This window comes from Caenorhabditis remanei, chromosome X (assembly GCF_010183535.1).
Source record: "Caenorhabditis remanei strain PX506 chromosome X, whole genome shotgun sequence".
In the NCBI taxonomy this organism is placed as follows: Eukaryota; Metazoa; Nematoda; class Chromadorea; order Rhabditida; family Rhabditidae; genus Caenorhabditis; species Caenorhabditis remanei.
The window spans coordinates 11,208,647-11,224,922 of record NC_071333.1 but is presented as its reverse complement, the minus strand read 5'-3'; the positions used below and the strand labels follow the sequence as shown (position 1 = coordinate 11,224,922).

The window sequence follows — 16,276 nt, the reverse complement described above, 5'->3', positions numbered from 1 at the left end:
TAAAACTGGAGCGTATTGGCACAGGTTTCGCAAGAGCGGAATTTGAAGCTCTGTCATTACGTGGATCATTCACCTCGCATACTGACTGGCTCACAAGTGTACCGTCGGACGATGTCAGTGCCCTCGGGACGTGCTTCTTCGACAACTACACCTCGTTTATCTCTATACGTCTCTGACGACTTCAGGAACGTCAAGCGACCGAACTGAAAGTGCCTCTTGTACCGAGATTTCATCTCAAATTCGTTCATCAATGTATTTTCTTCCCCCCGTTAGGGCAATGGAGTTAATCGTTCATGAGCGGCGGTCTGATTGACTTGAAAAATGTCCGCCAGCGGAATATCTCGATTGTTCCAAGGTGCTCGTTTTTGAGCCATGACGATGGCAAAGGTGCTCGTCACCTCCTTGATAAGTGATATCATCTCGTAGTCATCTACAGATGAAACCTCAGTTCTTTCTAATGCTGCCTGATCGAACTGCAGCGTATCACGAAAAGCAAGGAACCGTCTCTACCTAAAAGGATTCTTCCTTTTAATTTCATGCATCGATGAAAATTCAGCTGAATTTACCGTCCATGCGTGGTCATACCCTCGAAGATGCATTCGCCGACTGAGACGTCACAGAAAGCTACCTACTTTGAGACCTATATGACACAACGAGGTTATACGTAAATTATTAGTGCGTGTACCCCTCGTATTCCTCGTTCATTATGAACGTGACCTCTTACGTGTACTAATAAACTTGTCCACGTTGATACGTGGCTAAAATGAGATGGGCGGTTCGAGCCCCAGTGTTCAGTTCGTGTTTCACATCTTTACCCTTCGCTCCTAAAAACCCCCCGCCTTATTTTGGTTGGACGACTTGTTTATCGGTGCTAATATCTGTAAATTCCAGAATGAACGGTGCAAACCCGCTTCCTCTATGCCCATCGGATGATTTCGCTAAGCGTTTGGATGTCTCGGAAAACATCTTGAACATCCACCGAGAGTTGACCTCGTATGCTGAGCGTGTCCCCCTCATCAATGGTGATGACATCGAATACCTCGACAATCCCACATCGCGTGGATGCCACTTATGGTATTTACGTAGGGAGCAGTTGCCACACCCTGCTATCTTCCTTCGGGAAGTAGTTAAGCGTGAGCCATATATGGCTAACAACTGCCGGCTCAAAAGATGGATTCGTTCCATGCTTAGAGGTACATATTCGAGTCAACATGATCCGGCGGACCACTTGATTACGAGCGCCTGCTCTGCGTGCGGCTCCTCTTGTCTTGGCGCTGCCCTCGTGGACCACAGCGAAAAAGACTGCGGATTCGTCCTCTATCTCTCCAACGAGGAGAAGCTACAGTTCTCGGTTGCGAATACTTACGCATTTTGTGGCTTCTGTAATAGCCGATCGGTGTCTCACACTCATTGTGATATGCCGAGACGCTGCCGCAGATGCCACCGGGAGGGTCATCAACACTATCATGGTGTTTGTGCCCTCGAAAGAACCCCGCTTCAATTCCAGGAGATGGTACATGACTTGAGAATCCAGCGAGGACGCCGCATTAAGTGGTTGTTAGAGAATGGTTCCCTCGGATTCCCATTGCCAAACGATTATATCCCCCTCGGCGTTCATCAGGAGATCCGTTTTGTCCACAATAGAGGACTCACCATTCGTGGTGTCGGAGCGCTCCCTCGTCCAGCAGCGGATGAGTTTGGAAAAATCCCGGACTGTATCTATCGATGGAAACCATACTACGGTCTTCTCAATCGGGAGTTGGATCATCGTGAATTACTGGTCAATGTCACCCTTACCAGGGACGAGCATGAATGGTTCATTTTGCTCGAACGTCAAGCTCGAAGAGTCTACAGAGAAATTCGTGACTCTGGCAGGGTCCCGTATATCATGAAGTTCACTTACCTTCTGGAGGACCCCGTCTTTCCACCTGAGATTTATGCCCTCGGTTTGAACCAAGTGAGAACAGAGAAAGATCATTCTTAGAAAGACAGTCTTACTGATTTCAGAATCAAGGTGCCCGTGTTGTCGAGCTTCCGAACAACGGCGATCCTCGTGTCCCCCTCGTTCATGAAGTAAGATAGCCGTTATGGCGACTTATAAACTATACAGTAGTAACTTAATGCTTGTAGGAGCGTGAGCCACAGGCCATGGAAAATATCGACGCCCTCGTTGAGTCCTTCCGCACCTACATCCAGGCGAATCCTCCAGTAGTGGCGGATCAACGCCTTCAGAATAGAATCGTGATGCAGAGCCCAGCCGGTACTCTGAGAGAGGAGATGATTCAAATCTCGAATCGTATCCTGGCCTCCCCTCGCGGGACTGTTTTTACAATGGAAAATGGTGTCGAGACGGACAATGTCGAACTGTACAGGGAAGAACGCTGGTCCCACCTCGTCCTCCAATACATCCGTAATTACATCAATTGTATGTCGGATGATCGATATACTTTCAAAGTCTGTGCCCTCGCCGTCGCTGAGTTTAACTCAGCAGATACTCCCACGTTTAGACCAGCCATATTGTGGCGCATCCAGACCTGGCAGTTGATTCTGACGGGGCAGTTCGATGATGAAAGAGTCAGCGAAGAAGTAACTGACGTTACCCTCGCTCGCTACGTTCGATTTTTGGCGGATCTCGGTCAAGGACTGGCTGGCGCCCCTAGTGCATATGTTCGATTGGCTTACGAAAGAGTCGATTTTAATTTCCGAGAGGTTTTTATGGTTATTCCAACGTTGCGTCTCTTCGAAGACCCCATTATGATTGACATTGTAAGACGTTGGATGGAGGAACCACTCGACGGATTCGCTAGATTCAATGCCCCTCGTCATCGATTCCCCTATTCGGAGGATTTGAGAGGACTCATTGATATCGGCATATCCGAAGAGCGAGAAAGAGCTCGCGAATTGGAGGTTCAGGCAGTCATCGACTTCCTCGACGTCCGTCGCCAAGCTTTTAATTATCGTCACCGGTTTCCCTCGTTGGAGGTCATGGATATTCTTCTAGTTTACCCATTTCCTGAGCAAAAACCTCAAATCATCTCCCGAGTCCAAACGATGCAACTCACTCTTACGGGCAATTCTGAAAGGACGGATGAGCTCAACAGATGTGACGCAGGCGAATTGGAGCGTTATTACGAATTTTGTAAAGCATCGCTTCACGCTTTTCGTCAGATCGCTACAACCGGAGCCTCGGCACCGGTACGCATGTCGGAATGTGTTGTTGAGCTACTGCACGGAGGAAAGACCTCGTTTGAAGTTGCCCTCCCGAGCATGCGTGTTTATCGCCTGGAAAGTCGCAGCTGGTGGCTCGTCTGGATTGATAAAACCCTCGTTCCGCAACTCTGCAGAATCTCGGGTAATCAATGCAGATGTGGCGGCCACTCGGCTCCCGCACGTCCTCGGGATCGCCACGACGAACCCGGTCGTTAATCATTCACCCCTCGTTCTCTTCCCTACTCGCTAATAGCTACTGCTGAAAGTTTATTAGGTCTCCAGTTTTTGGCACGGCCTCCAATTGTTTTATCCACCCATGACCCCTCGGTCATTTACTAATAAATGATATAATGGTGAAGGTGTTGATCAAATTCTGAATCAAACAAAGACAAATATAATTAGCCATGCTCCTCGCAACCCATTTGTAGACCGATCGTTTGAGGCAAATTGCTTTCGAGCTACCCGTGTCGAACTCTCCGTCTCCAATGGGTACTCCTTAGAAGTGGTCATGAATTCCAGCAAGATTGAACGGTCTTCCGGAATCCCATCACCACGACCTAGGAGTGAAAAATTCATAATATGTCCCCGGATATATTTATTTTGAGCATCATTCGGTACTTCTGATTTCCATCGAATTCCTCGTCAACCGACGATATTTGGTGCAGATGTACTAAGTACAGATAAGCAGCTGTCTCGAAACCGAGACAGTCCGATTAAAACAGTTACCTCGTCTATTACAAGTCTACACGTATTGAGAAAAAGCCCTTCTTGAATTCGAGATTCATGAACGGGGTAAAATGTGATGAAATCAACTCTATGCGATGAGTAAGAAGTAGACTCGATACGATCGTTCGAGCCGTCTGGGGCGAGATCGTACTACTTCTTAGCGTGTTAAAATCGGAAAAATGTTCACCATGTGCATAGAATACGAGAATCTAAGCATCGGATGCTTCAGAATTCAACCGGTTCACTGGGAAAAGTGGGAGCTTATGGAAGAAAGCGGCATCTTAGCCAGATGGAGAGCTCCATATGTTTTAAAAAGTCCACATCGGATTCAATTTTCGCGATGCTTTCCGCCAGTTGATGAGTGGGTCGAGTCCCTCCATCGTTTCACATATCCGAGTCTTTACTATGGTACAAGTATTAGAAACACGTACAATTTCATCTCATGTCTCTAGTACAATCCTCGTGGTGATACCGTGTAACCTCGAAAGATTGTTAAAAAGGGCGACTTCGGTCGTCTGGTCAAGGAGGACATATTCTCGACTTCTCTAGGGATCGATACACGTTATCCCAGCCATAAATCCTGTCTTCCGCGTGTCTATGATACAGCAGTGATTGAATGAGCCGATAATCGTGTTACCGCTAGAGAGGGTTTTGTATAAACCGATAAGCCTCGGACAAAGCCTAGTTTCCCTGTCTAGAATCTACTATGACCTTGATCGGGAGTTGGAATAATTGAGAGATACCCGACTCCTCCCACCGAGTAGTAGTGCCCTACCGAAGGGTTCCGAAGTTCTTATTAGCAGATCCAGTTTCATCTGACGGACTACTTCAGGTAAATTCGTAGTGTTATGTTTGAAGACCTCCGTGTTGTGGTGAGAAGCCACCAGACACTGGAGAACACGCCCCTCGTGATACAGTAAGTGCGATACTGCTGAGAACTCTGTAGTCATGTAATCCACAAGTGCCGGAGCCAACGCGGGCCCTCGTCCACCTCTGTGTTGCACATAGTCGACAGTAGCCTATCATGATTTGAACGGGTACTCGTTTGGTGAACGATATCCCAGAGCCAATTCAGAACTCTCATCTGAAAAGGTCCCCTCTCGTATCTCAGAGTTGCGAGGCTCTGAACGTGTCTAGCTGACGGTACAGTGAAAACACACCCCAGCCACTTCATTTCTCGAATTCTAGTATTCAGTCTGTGTCGACTCTTCGGAAGGCGAAGGTTTTTCAACTTCCGGAGTGATGGTCGATGAGTCGATGAGCTGTGATGAGATATACGTTGTATAACATCCATTTAGGATGAACTAAGTTAGAGTTAGACGTAATTATAACTTGGTATTCGTCCTACCAAGGCAACGTCTCGGAGCTCACCTGACTCGTCCTCCTACTGAGCACAGCTGACGCTACAATTTTAGTTTTGTTGTGTAGCCTGGTTTTCAGCTTCAAATCGCGCAGTTTGTGGATGGACGTCAGGACTCGCCCGAACAGGAGCGGACTTCTTAGCGTTTTGTTTCTCTGTTTTTTAATCTTTTTATAGTCCCGCTGTCCGGTCTCAATTCTCTTAAAGAATAATTTGTTTTCAGTTTCTCATCTTTCAACACCTCGTGTGAACAATCAACCATGTCTGGTACCGGACAACAACACTCGCGGATCGACCCCTCGTCAACATCTGGAGGAACCGCCGCAAACAACAACGTGATTCAACGTCAACCCTCGGAGAACTTCAAGAAGGCTCAGAAGAAAGTCAAGACCGCGATCACTCGTGCAAGTTCTGCCGGCGTCAAAGCTGTGGCAGAAGCACAACCTTTCATTGACGACACTTCGGTCGTCCATGATGCTATCGAGCTCAAGACTATCAACGACTTACGAAAGAAGTTGATCGTCATCAAAGCAATGATCGAGACTGATAATCACTTCCACGATTTCGTCTCCAAAGTCCAGGAAGTCCTGTCCGACAAGGAACGTCACCGTCTACGCGAAGCGGCAAAGGCTCATCTCAATCTGAAGCCTCGGACCAACACCTTGCCGGTTCTCAGGACGACCATATTGGCATTGCAGGAAGCCCTCGAGAAGCAGAAGTACCGCTTTGACGAAGAGGTATCCTCTACGGAAGCCGCGGATATCTCGGAGTTAGTGGAAACTTCACCCCAGGAGGATGAGATTGCATCCGAAGAGGACGATTCCAAATCAACCTCGTTTTTGGATACCACTCAAGAAGAAATCGATCCTCCAGGTGTCAACAACGAGGACCTCAATCGTGATCAATACACCTCGTACGCTGGCATCATCAACTCCGGTGGAACGCAAGTTCCTCCAGTGGTCACTTCGGATATTCGTTCAAATACCGAAACCCACAAAGCCTCTAGTTCGGCTCCTCAAAGATCGGCCTGTCCGCTCTGTAGAGGTAGTCATGATCTTCTCGACTGCACTAGTCCGAAGCTACCGGTCTTTTGCGCTAAGAACGACTTATGCGTTCTCTGCACGTCGTCTAGACATAAGACACACCAGTGTCCATTACGGGAACCCCGGTCATCACCAATTTTCGCTAGCGCAATGCGGCCAGAAAGCGGTGGACGTTTTGTGACCTCGGCTACCCCGATAGTAGCATCTACCCCTCGTCAGGTTCAATCGAATTTCCCAACTCTGTCTGACAGCGAAGGGAAAGAACAAGATGTTTCGGCTCGCTCGCCCGCCCCTCAAATTCGAACCGAAGTTTCCTCAGATGAGGAAGCTGACGACGAATGCCGTGAGGCTCAGAGAGGCAGAAAGATGAAGTCGAGTAACAAAGGGTTGTCTTATTACGACCTCGAGTCTATTCTTCCGAAATTTTCTGGTGATGCCCTCCGATACAAAAAGTTCATTTCGATGTTCGAAAAACTTGGAATGCAAAATCCGCGACTTTCCGATGAAATGCGGCTCGCTATCCTGGAAAAGAAGCTGGTCGGAGACGCAAAGCGCTTTTATGTCGACTTAAGTGATCCTCGCAAGGCCATCGAAGCTTCCTTGGAAGGTCTTCGAAGCACCTTCGAGGGCGATACTTCTGGCGTCACGGAAGCCCTAACGCGTTTCCGGGAGCTGACGTTCCACGAGACCGACCTCAAACGCTCCTCCCGCCAATTACAGGACGCGAAAACTCTCGTCCTACGGCTCAGAGATCTAGGGGAAGATGTTGACTCCCCTGCGTTTGTTCGCAATCTGATGGAAAAGTTGCCGGAAAAGATGATCCGTGTCATCAAGCCGTTGTTCGACAATGGCGGGCAGCCATCGACGAATCAGATCTTCGACCGATACGCAAGTTATCTTAACGACCGTGCCTTCGTCGACCGTTTTCGAACTGCCAAAGTCTCTGAGAGATTGAAAGAGATCCCGGGCGAGTCAGTAATGGCTACAAACGCGATCTCAAGTACATCTAAGAATCCTCGAGGTAACTCTACTCCTGGCGGCAGTACTCGTACCGCCCCCAAATTCGCTTCCTCCCCGAAACCGGCGAACGTTAGCAATAACGCGTCTCCTACTTCGGGCAAAGGCAGCAAAGGACAGAACCCCTCGAAGAATTCGAACCAGCCGAATAAATCCGGCAATCAAGGCTCCTCTGGTCAGGCCGGCCTCGGGTACTTCGGTTCCCAAGCAACCGCCCAACACCAGGGAAATCAGGCTCCTCCGAGCCAAGGTTCCGCACCATTTGGTAGACCCTCGTTTCCGAATCCGCAAGGAATCGCGTCACCCGGAAATCGCCAAGGAGGAGGCCCCACGTCTAACCCAAACTCAGGAACCCTCAAGCCTCGGATTCCCGGCATGAAAGGGCAGCCCGGAGAGAAACTCGAACCGTGCTATAAGTACGGTAGAGGATATGATGAGCGTTTTATCGCACATACTTTCCCTCGAGACTCCGAAGTTGCCTCGAAATGCTGTTTCATCTGTGGTCCCGGACACTCCATTCTACAGTGTGCTCTCCCATCGTACGAAGTTCGGCAATTCTTCCGTTCCAGTGGGTCCTGTCACAACTGTGCCCAGAGAACCCACCCCACCGAAGAATGCAAGAGCTTCAGTACCTGCGCTTACTGTCAAGGCAAGCACAATTCGGGAGCTTGCACTTTGAAAGAGTACTACCGCGACCCTCGAAACTATCCATCCGACGCCCCGGCTCCAATCCTGTCTGAATTTTTTCGTGGCCCCCTCGGGGGCTCGCAGTAAATTTCCAGGGGTAGACCTTGGGCCTTCCTCGGTTAGCGTACCGACTGTTGCCTCGCCAGCAACAGTGCCTCTAGTACTAATTGGAACGTTTAAACGCAGTAGCACCGGAGAAATACGCTCAGCGACTATCAGATGCACGGGCAAGATCTATGAGCGTTCCGAGAATCAACTGACCCCCCTCGAATTGTCATCCTCGGATGACGACCCCGCTCTTGAGCTGGTTCAGGGTACTCATGATTCTCAAGACCCTTCGGATCCCCCTCGCATCGCTACGTTCCCAATTCTTTATCAAATGTCTTTTCACACGGATGGTACGCCATTCTCAATGTCAATCGCTAGTTCCCCTCGACTTCCGAAAACGAAGTTTGTATGCCCTCGTTTGAGCGCTGCAGATATTCGCTATTCTCGTGACAATCAAATTGCCCCTCGAAGATTACTGACGGATAGTTCGTTCAACGGACAAGTCATCGGTATGATCTTGGGCATCGATTTGTTGCCTCGTTTATTAGGAACGTCCCGGAGACTGTTGCTTCCTTATGAAATATTTGTGAAGCTAGTTAGCGGTATTATTGAGATGGTAACCCCGGAGATGGACAATACTACAGATCCAGTCTATTACATCCCCCATCGAGTCGTAGTGAAGGAATCTTCGCTCACGACGAAGTTGCGGATCGTGTTAGATGCTAGTAGTAAAAAAGGGGGAGAGCTCAGTCTTAATGACTGCCTCGAACCTGGACCCTCGAGGCTGGTTGATCTTTATGACACTCTCATTCGCCCTCGGCTACCGGATTCCCTGGTGAAGGCTGACATAGAAAAAGCCTTCCACCAGGTACGTCTGGACCCCGAAGAGCGTAACTGTACTCGTGTTATCTTGAAAGATAACGCGAAGCCCCCAGTTCGAGATAATCTTATTGAGTACCGATTTACTCGGATTCCTTTCGGAATGACCTGTTCTCCGTTCCTCCTCGCCGCCACGATTGATCATTTCCCAAATGGGATGACCGATCCGATCGCCGAGCGAATCCGGAAAAACATCTACGTCGACAATGTAATGATTACCTCAAATGATAGGGCTCAAATACAGAATATTCGGATTGACTCGAGAAACGCGTTCACCTCGTTGAATATGCGTCCTCGAGAATATATCACAAACTGTGCGGAAGAGATGTCAAAATTCCCTCGGGAGGAGATCACAGCTGATACGACGGTCAATTTACTCGGGTATCACTGGAATTCTGTAGATCACAGAAACCCTGCTGAGAAATCAGTCGTGTCTACTGCGAAATCGGTAGACACTGTCGAGAAATCGACAAAACCTAATACGTTGAAGACCAGCGTTGAAGGAAAGAGATTAGCGAAAGTCAAAGTACAAAGCTTCAGCGAAAGTTTGGTTAGAACAGATTCGAAAGTTCCGGACTTGGATGTTGGTCGTTCTGGCACATCCATCGGAGGGATGAAGATTCCGTTCGCCCCGGATTCAGATGCTTGTCGTTCAGGCACATCTGGAGATGGCGCTAAACGGGAAGTCCCGAATTTGGAAGCTAGTCGATCAGGCGCATCCAACACAAGGAATGGACTGAAGTCATCTGGTCCCGGGAAATTATTCGATAGTGGTTCCCCTCGAACAGCTAATTCTTTAGCCTTCGATGGTACACCTCGACCGGATACCCCTCGGTCAGTAGAATCAGTTCCGAAATTGGAAGCTGGTCGATCAGGCGCATCCAATACAAGGAATGGACTAAAGTCATCTGGTCCCGGGAAAATATTCGTTAGGGGTTCCCCTCGAACAGCTAATTCTTTAGCCTTCGATGGTACACCTCGACCGGATACCCCTCGGCCAGCCACCGACTTGGTTGCTTGTCGCTCAGGCGCACCCAGAAAAAGGAGAAGACTGCAGTCTCCGGACTCAGGATCAATCATGGATGTTGGTCGATCTGGCACATCCATTAGAAGGATACTACCGTCCGCCCCGGATTCAGATGCTTGTCGTTCAGGCACATCTGGAGATGGCGCTCAACGGAAAGTACCGAATTTGGAAGCTAGTCGTTCAGGCGCATCCAAAGCTGGGAAATCTCCTCGTACTCCGGATTCAGATGCTAGTCGTTCAGGCACATCTGGAAATGGATTCATGCGGGTAGTCCCTAACTTGGATGCTAATCGCCACGCATCTGTTAACGATTCTGCAAAGTTGGATTCTGATTCTAATGCCCCTCGACAGCGTAATACCGAGATAAGGGATGACTTGACGAAGCCATCAGGTTCCGCGACCTCTCATGGTGATATGGTACCCCAAGACACTGCTAATCACAGTCCAGGGGTCAGTTATCCAATGATGTCTTCTCGCCCTGACAGCGTTGATCATGCGAAAATTCGCTTACCAATCCACCGTGTCCGACCTTACCAACCTCGCAAAGCGAAAGCTAAGCTTGCACGTTATGTTCACATAACTCAAGCAGCCGGGCCTCAGACCCCCCGGAGTGTTGACAGTCTCCTGGTCCCCGAATCAGGTTCCTGTCCCACTCCAAACTAAAATGTAATTTGTATCACTAAATTATTCTAATTTAGTTTATACTTATTACGTATTTTACTTTCTGTTAATTAACTCCCTTCTTCCCTGTCCCTTTAACCCCATTTCAGGCGGAAGTAATATTCCACAATTCAAGTTGCCGCCATTTAGTCGTGTCTGCGTCTCTCCAGTCAAAGGCGCACGCTGTTTCCGACGTCCGCTGGTCTCGCCGCGCGCACACCTGCTAAACGACTGTGACCGTACTCGACCGACACCCCTCGACTGGCCTAAAGCCTTTTATAATTTAGTTGTTCCTAAGTGTTGTTTTTCTTCTCTCTCTAAGAGAGTTATTATTGTGTTTTGTAAGAGAAGTTGTTAGAGAGCGTCTTGTAGCCCCTCGAGAGCCCCCGATACGTGTATCGGGCGCTTGCAGAGTCGCTACTATATTCCCTCGATAACCCTTTTCCCCTTAAATTCTATTGTTTTGTAAAAGGCAGAACCGAATAGGTTTTTAATGCAGTTCCTCGCGGGACATGCTTTTTCCCTATAATAAATGGTTCTTGTAAATACTTGAGTTGTCAGCACATCGGGCACTTCCTTTAAATCCACTGAACCACCTATTGGAAGTATAAATTGGGCGCATGTTCCCACCCTACTCGGCACATTACCGGCGGCCTTCTGGAGACAGAAGGGGTGGCCACATGTTTCAATGAGAATCAAGATCGAAAACAAAGACATGGTGTGTGATAAAGAGCATTACAGAGACCCGTTTCAAGCAAAACTGAGATGCCCAACGACTTGAAAACAAAAATATAATGAAATAACAATGATATAATAGAAGAAAAACACTACTCGCTAGGTCCCAATGAGTTTGATTATGTTCTGCTTGATGGTGCTAATGTATTGATCAAGTTTTTCTGATGAACTGTTAAAGCCTTTGAAGCCTATTTCCTGTTGTTTCATTTGATCCATCTCTGGCGTTATTTGTTCAATAGCGAGATCAATTTGGGACAGTAAATCCCACTTCTTCAGGCATTTCCTAGCCACTTCCATACGAGCTGCTTCATCACATTCTGTATCACTGTGACTGATTTCCCTGTAGACAGACAAGTCGTTGTAAAAGAATGCCCGTTTTACATTTGTGAATGTAAAAAAGGCATGAAGTCAACAATAGCCACTTCTTTGGTGTCTTTCCAGTAACCTAAATGAAATATTTTTTGTTAGTCGAAATTAGTAAAATATACATTTTTTGAATAGATAAAGTCTTGTAAACTAAAGGAAATCATTTAAATAATTAAAACACTAACCACAATTTTTAGAATGAAGATCGTCAATGAAAAGAAACGTGCCCAGTAGGAGAATCTGCACGAGAACATCGACACCAACAGCTTCCTCTGTGTTGCCAGATAGGGGTATGAAGTCGTCTTCCCATCGGGTGACAATGTACCTGAAGTTAATACATCTTTTAAATCAGAGAACGAATTGATATTCTTACAAAGACAGTTTACTGCCAGTGAATCTTTTCGGGATGATGAACTGAACTTGTGGTCCTACGTGGATCAGCTCCAACAACTTGTAGCAATAAATTTCGTTGATTTCTGGAGATTGACCATGAGCGGAGCTATTTGACGGACCAAAGTGATGACATCTAAAACATTAATAGTTGAGGTATTGAAAATAAAAATCATACTTGATGTTAAATTTGGTTTCCTCATTCTGTCCGTGAAGTTTAACGTAGGCAATCGTGTTTTTGCGGGATCCACCGAGATGTATCGGACGAGCCTCAAACCGGCAACCAAAATCCGTCTCATCCTCGGCTCCGAGTTTGTAGTGTTGTTGTTGGAAATGGTTTTTAGTCGCTTCCCGCATCAGTTGAATATCTTCGTCAGTCCATGATGCCGGCCAGACTTCATAGCGATGTCAGTGTACTTCTTGTACTGCTCCCACCATGAAAGATCAGAGTGCCTCTAAAACGATTAATATCTGTTAATATCTGAAAAATATCTCGAGAGCAATGTTACAAAATTCCCTACCTACCCAGGCTCTTATATTAAAAACAAATGTGTTAAAGTTTTTTGTAAGATTCTCAAAAACTATTAAATGATCTTAGATAAATTTTAAGACAATCAAATCAAAAAATTCAACTTACCACAATAATTTCTTCGGCAACGTTAATATCTTGAACAGGTCGCTCAACAACGGGTAGTGTTTTACTTCGGAATTCTACTTGTTGAAAACAGGCAGGCATTTTCGTCTCAGTCTCAATTCGTTTTTTTAGGTCAGAATACATAATCTGAAATAAATAAAATCTGTCAATAAGAATGAATTACCAAAGTAAAACCTCACTATCCACTTCGATACCCTTGAACAAACGGTCGTCTTTTTCTCTAACCAAACGAATTGTGATCTCCGTCATGTCTGAAACTAAAAAATTTTTGTAATAAGCAATAATAATCACGAATGGGACCACGATATTCTGAGGCGAACCTATGCAAACTTTCTGTTTAATCAGCACTATTTTCATGTTTTTAGTAAACTAACTTTATTTTGAAAATTGACATTTCTTCACAGGGTCTCAGGATGAGTAGTGAAAATAAACGCGCTCCGCTGAAATCAGCTGAAATTTTAGCGCGAAATTCAAAATAATTTTTATATTTAAACATTTTATCTATTTTTTCAATAGAATTGATCTCGAAAAGACGCGCGACGGTCGAAAAACTGACCGAAAATGCGGAAAAACAGACATAAATCGGCTCAAAAAGTGGACGATTAAGCTGCGTATCAAAGTGCCACAGTGAAACAGCGAATTGAAAAAATTAAAATTTGAATTTACCGCCAATGTCTAGTGGAGCGCATACGATTTCACTACTCACACCTAGACCCTGTGTTTCTTGACAATATTTCTCTTCAAAACAATTGCTCTGCAAAATTTTTCTTTTTTGAACGAAGAATTTAGAAATGCGATATTTATCGAAAGGGCGCATTTGCATAGGTCCACCTCGGAATATCGTCCAACGCGTTTGCATATCGTGTTGCGTGCGGCCGTTCCATTTTGTATTTGTGCTCTGTCACAGTAAGGAAGAGAAAAGAAGGGAACACAAACGGAAAGAAAAAGCGACAGTATGAAGGTGCCACTCCAAAGGAAAGAACTGTAGGAAAAAGAGAGAGCACTCACCTAAATCTTCTCGAAGGAGCTGGCAAACAGGTATAAAATGAAGAAAACTCTCCTTTGAAAAGGAATTGCGTCGCAGAACTTCTTCAGATTTTGAGTTGTTACTTCACTTTGAAGATGTGTTTCAAGCAGAGTTCAACATTTTATTCTAATGTAAGATGAAGGATGCTTCTAATGTGAAGAAATCTGCACTTTCAAAAGAGGAGACGTGCTATGTGTTTTTTTGCCTTATCCCTGATTTCCACAGTTCCATCATGCCGCAAATGTGATAGAGGAGAGGAACGAGAGAAAACAGATTTTCTGTTTGAAAAATGCAAAAGAATAGGAGGCATTAGAGATGCTAGAGAGGGGTTCTCTTTGCACAATAAAACGGGAAACACGCAACCTTGCCCAATTAGGAAGGCCGCGGAGAGATCCAACCACCACTTAACGCAGAGAGATTTGCGGCAGGGTCATTCCTCTCTCTAACCTGATGTTTGTCCGTTTCCCTGTATGCGAAAGACATATGGACAGGACCGAGTATTTGCCTCCGTTTCTCGACAGGAATGCGAAATGAAGAGATGAATTTACAATTATGGTTGCCTAACCATACATCTCTACTTGGTAGAGTAGTTTTTAAAAGTTGAAAAATAATTTCAGAACAGCTATTATTTGAGACAAAGCTTATTTTAGTTCTTTGTATGTTTTGAAAGACACAAATCACAAAATTCAACAATATATGCAGTCTGAGAATCTAAATCATATGCTCCTCTATGAAATATCAATTTTAAAGCACTGTTGAAGTTTACTAAAAGCATAGAAAGTAAAATCGAAAGCAAAATAATAATTTAACGTCTTTTTTTAAATTTTCGTAAAACCTAGCTACCTAACTTAACCCAATCAAATCAATTCGATGACCTGCTCATCCACGTCCAATTGCTTTGCTTTTTGTTCTCCTAATCATTTTCTGACGCGGAACAGAAAATAAGTAACAATTCATTTGAAACTTAAATAGAATTCTTGTTTTCCATTTTATCACGAAGTCGAGATTTCTTCTAACAGTTTTATTTTGAAAAAAACATAAAATCGACAAACTTCATTGCTTCAAATTTTACTGAATGCTAGCTTTTTTCATCTATCATTCATTTTCTAAATGATGACGGAACTTCTTGTTCATAAGAATAGAAAAACAGATTTTTCCTGTTTCAACATTCTTTATTCAGTGTGAGAATCTTAACCGATGCTTGTGGTTACCGAATGGATGTGGTGAAATAATTGATGTTTCAGATAATTCCAACTTTTAAAGTTGATTTTTCGGTGTTCAGAGAACTGCACTAATAGATCATTGCCAGTGTGAGTATTAATAGATAGGTACTCGCTTCACTTTTTTTCACATCCTCTCTAAAATTAAAAGGGGTTTAAAAAATTCACTTAAATCACACCGGCTCCTACAAAAATTGAGTCATCAACACAACATTTTGATACTAATTTGGCAATAATGAAACTTACAAACAAAAATGTCAACTTGATGGAATTATTCTTTAAACTTTAAACCGATTACTTCCACTACAGTAACCGTATTGTGACAAAACTGCCGTATAAATTAAGCGTCGATAAAACGATCGGGTGGTTAAAGTCAACAACTTCAATTTTCCGGAAGCTTTCGAATTTCTTGATGAGTGAATATGATGGTACATCTCTGAAAAAACACAAAACTCGCGTTCGGAAGGTGCGCGTTTTCAAAATTCAAAAACATGGCTGATGATCAGAAAATCACTTCGTTGAAGCTGGAGAACGAGGTTTAGCGTCTTCTCAACGTCTGCGCTGATTTTAGAGCTGTTCTTTGGACAATACAGGTAGTGCGTTGAAAAGTGGAAAGGGGGGGGGGCAGTCATAGTAAAAATCAGTTCTGACAAGTGTAACTTCTCAAACGAGTTTAAAAACACGAGAAATTTCAGGCAAGTCAACGCATTATCCACTTCTTGAAAAAAACCTTATAAGGTTATACAGTTAGGTTCTATAGTATGCTCCGTTATTCAGCCTGTTTCTGGATCATTACTTGGTATTGTGGCTGGTCTAATAGGTTTAATAGCGCCCAATTCCTAATCCCTAAACACGGTTGAAATACACAATGGCGTAGAAATAAGTATTCTTCTCTAGAAAATTTAACATGACTGTGATTCTCAGATTGCAGTTGTTGAATAATCCAAATGTATGTAATATTTTCTCTATTAAGATGACTTAGAGTTTGTATGAATGTCTGGGTTCTGATCACTGAAATTTTCTGATGAGTCGATTGATATCGATTATTTTTGTTGATGAGTCTCATGAAAACGTTCAGTCAACATCTTCTGAACTGGTGGTACCTTGCTGCGAGGCCCTTCGCTGTAACAGAGTATTACGCTTTTGGAAACACAACAGAAAGCTTCACAAATTGTATCCAAAACCTTCTTAAATCATCATTCATGCAGAATTAAAAACATTCCATA

At 45.0% G+C, this 16,276-nt stretch overlaps 3 protein-coding genes across 3 annotated transcripts; all 3 read right to left on the bottom strand.

Annotated features, from left to right (window-relative positions):
- Window positions 1-9,372: 9,372 nt before the first annotated feature.
- Window positions 9,373-10,077, bottom strand: GCK72_024213 (uncharacterized protein; the record flags this gene model as incomplete). Its single annotated transcript, XM_053735776.1, has 1 exon — window positions 9,373-10,077. One exon carries the CDS (start codon window positions 10,075-10,077, stop codon window positions 9,373-9,375), a length of 705 nt encoding a protein of 234 aa, XP_053579342.1.
- Window positions 10,078-11,491: 1,414 nt separating this feature from the next.
- GCK72_024212 (uncharacterized protein) lies at window positions 11,492-12,505 on the bottom strand (the record flags this gene model as incomplete). The annotated part of the gene is made up of 4 exons (XM_053735775.1): window positions 11,492-11,709; window positions 11,944-12,083; window positions 12,132-12,284; window positions 12,327-12,505. The coding sequence occupies 4 exons, from the start codon at window positions 12,503-12,505 to the stop codon at window positions 11,492-11,494; spliced, it is 690 nt and encodes a 229-aa protein (XP_053579341.1).
- A 271-nt stretch (window positions 12,506-12,776) lies between these two features.
- On the bottom strand, window positions 12,777-13,052 carry GCK72_024211 (uncharacterized protein; the record flags this gene model as incomplete). Its single annotated transcript, XM_053735774.1, has 2 exons — window positions 12,777-12,929; window positions 12,978-13,052. The coding sequence occupies 2 exons, from the start codon at window positions 13,050-13,052 to the stop codon at window positions 12,777-12,779; spliced, it is 228 nt and encodes a 75-aa protein (XP_053579340.1).
- Window positions 13,053-16,276: the final 3,224 nt, after the last annotated feature.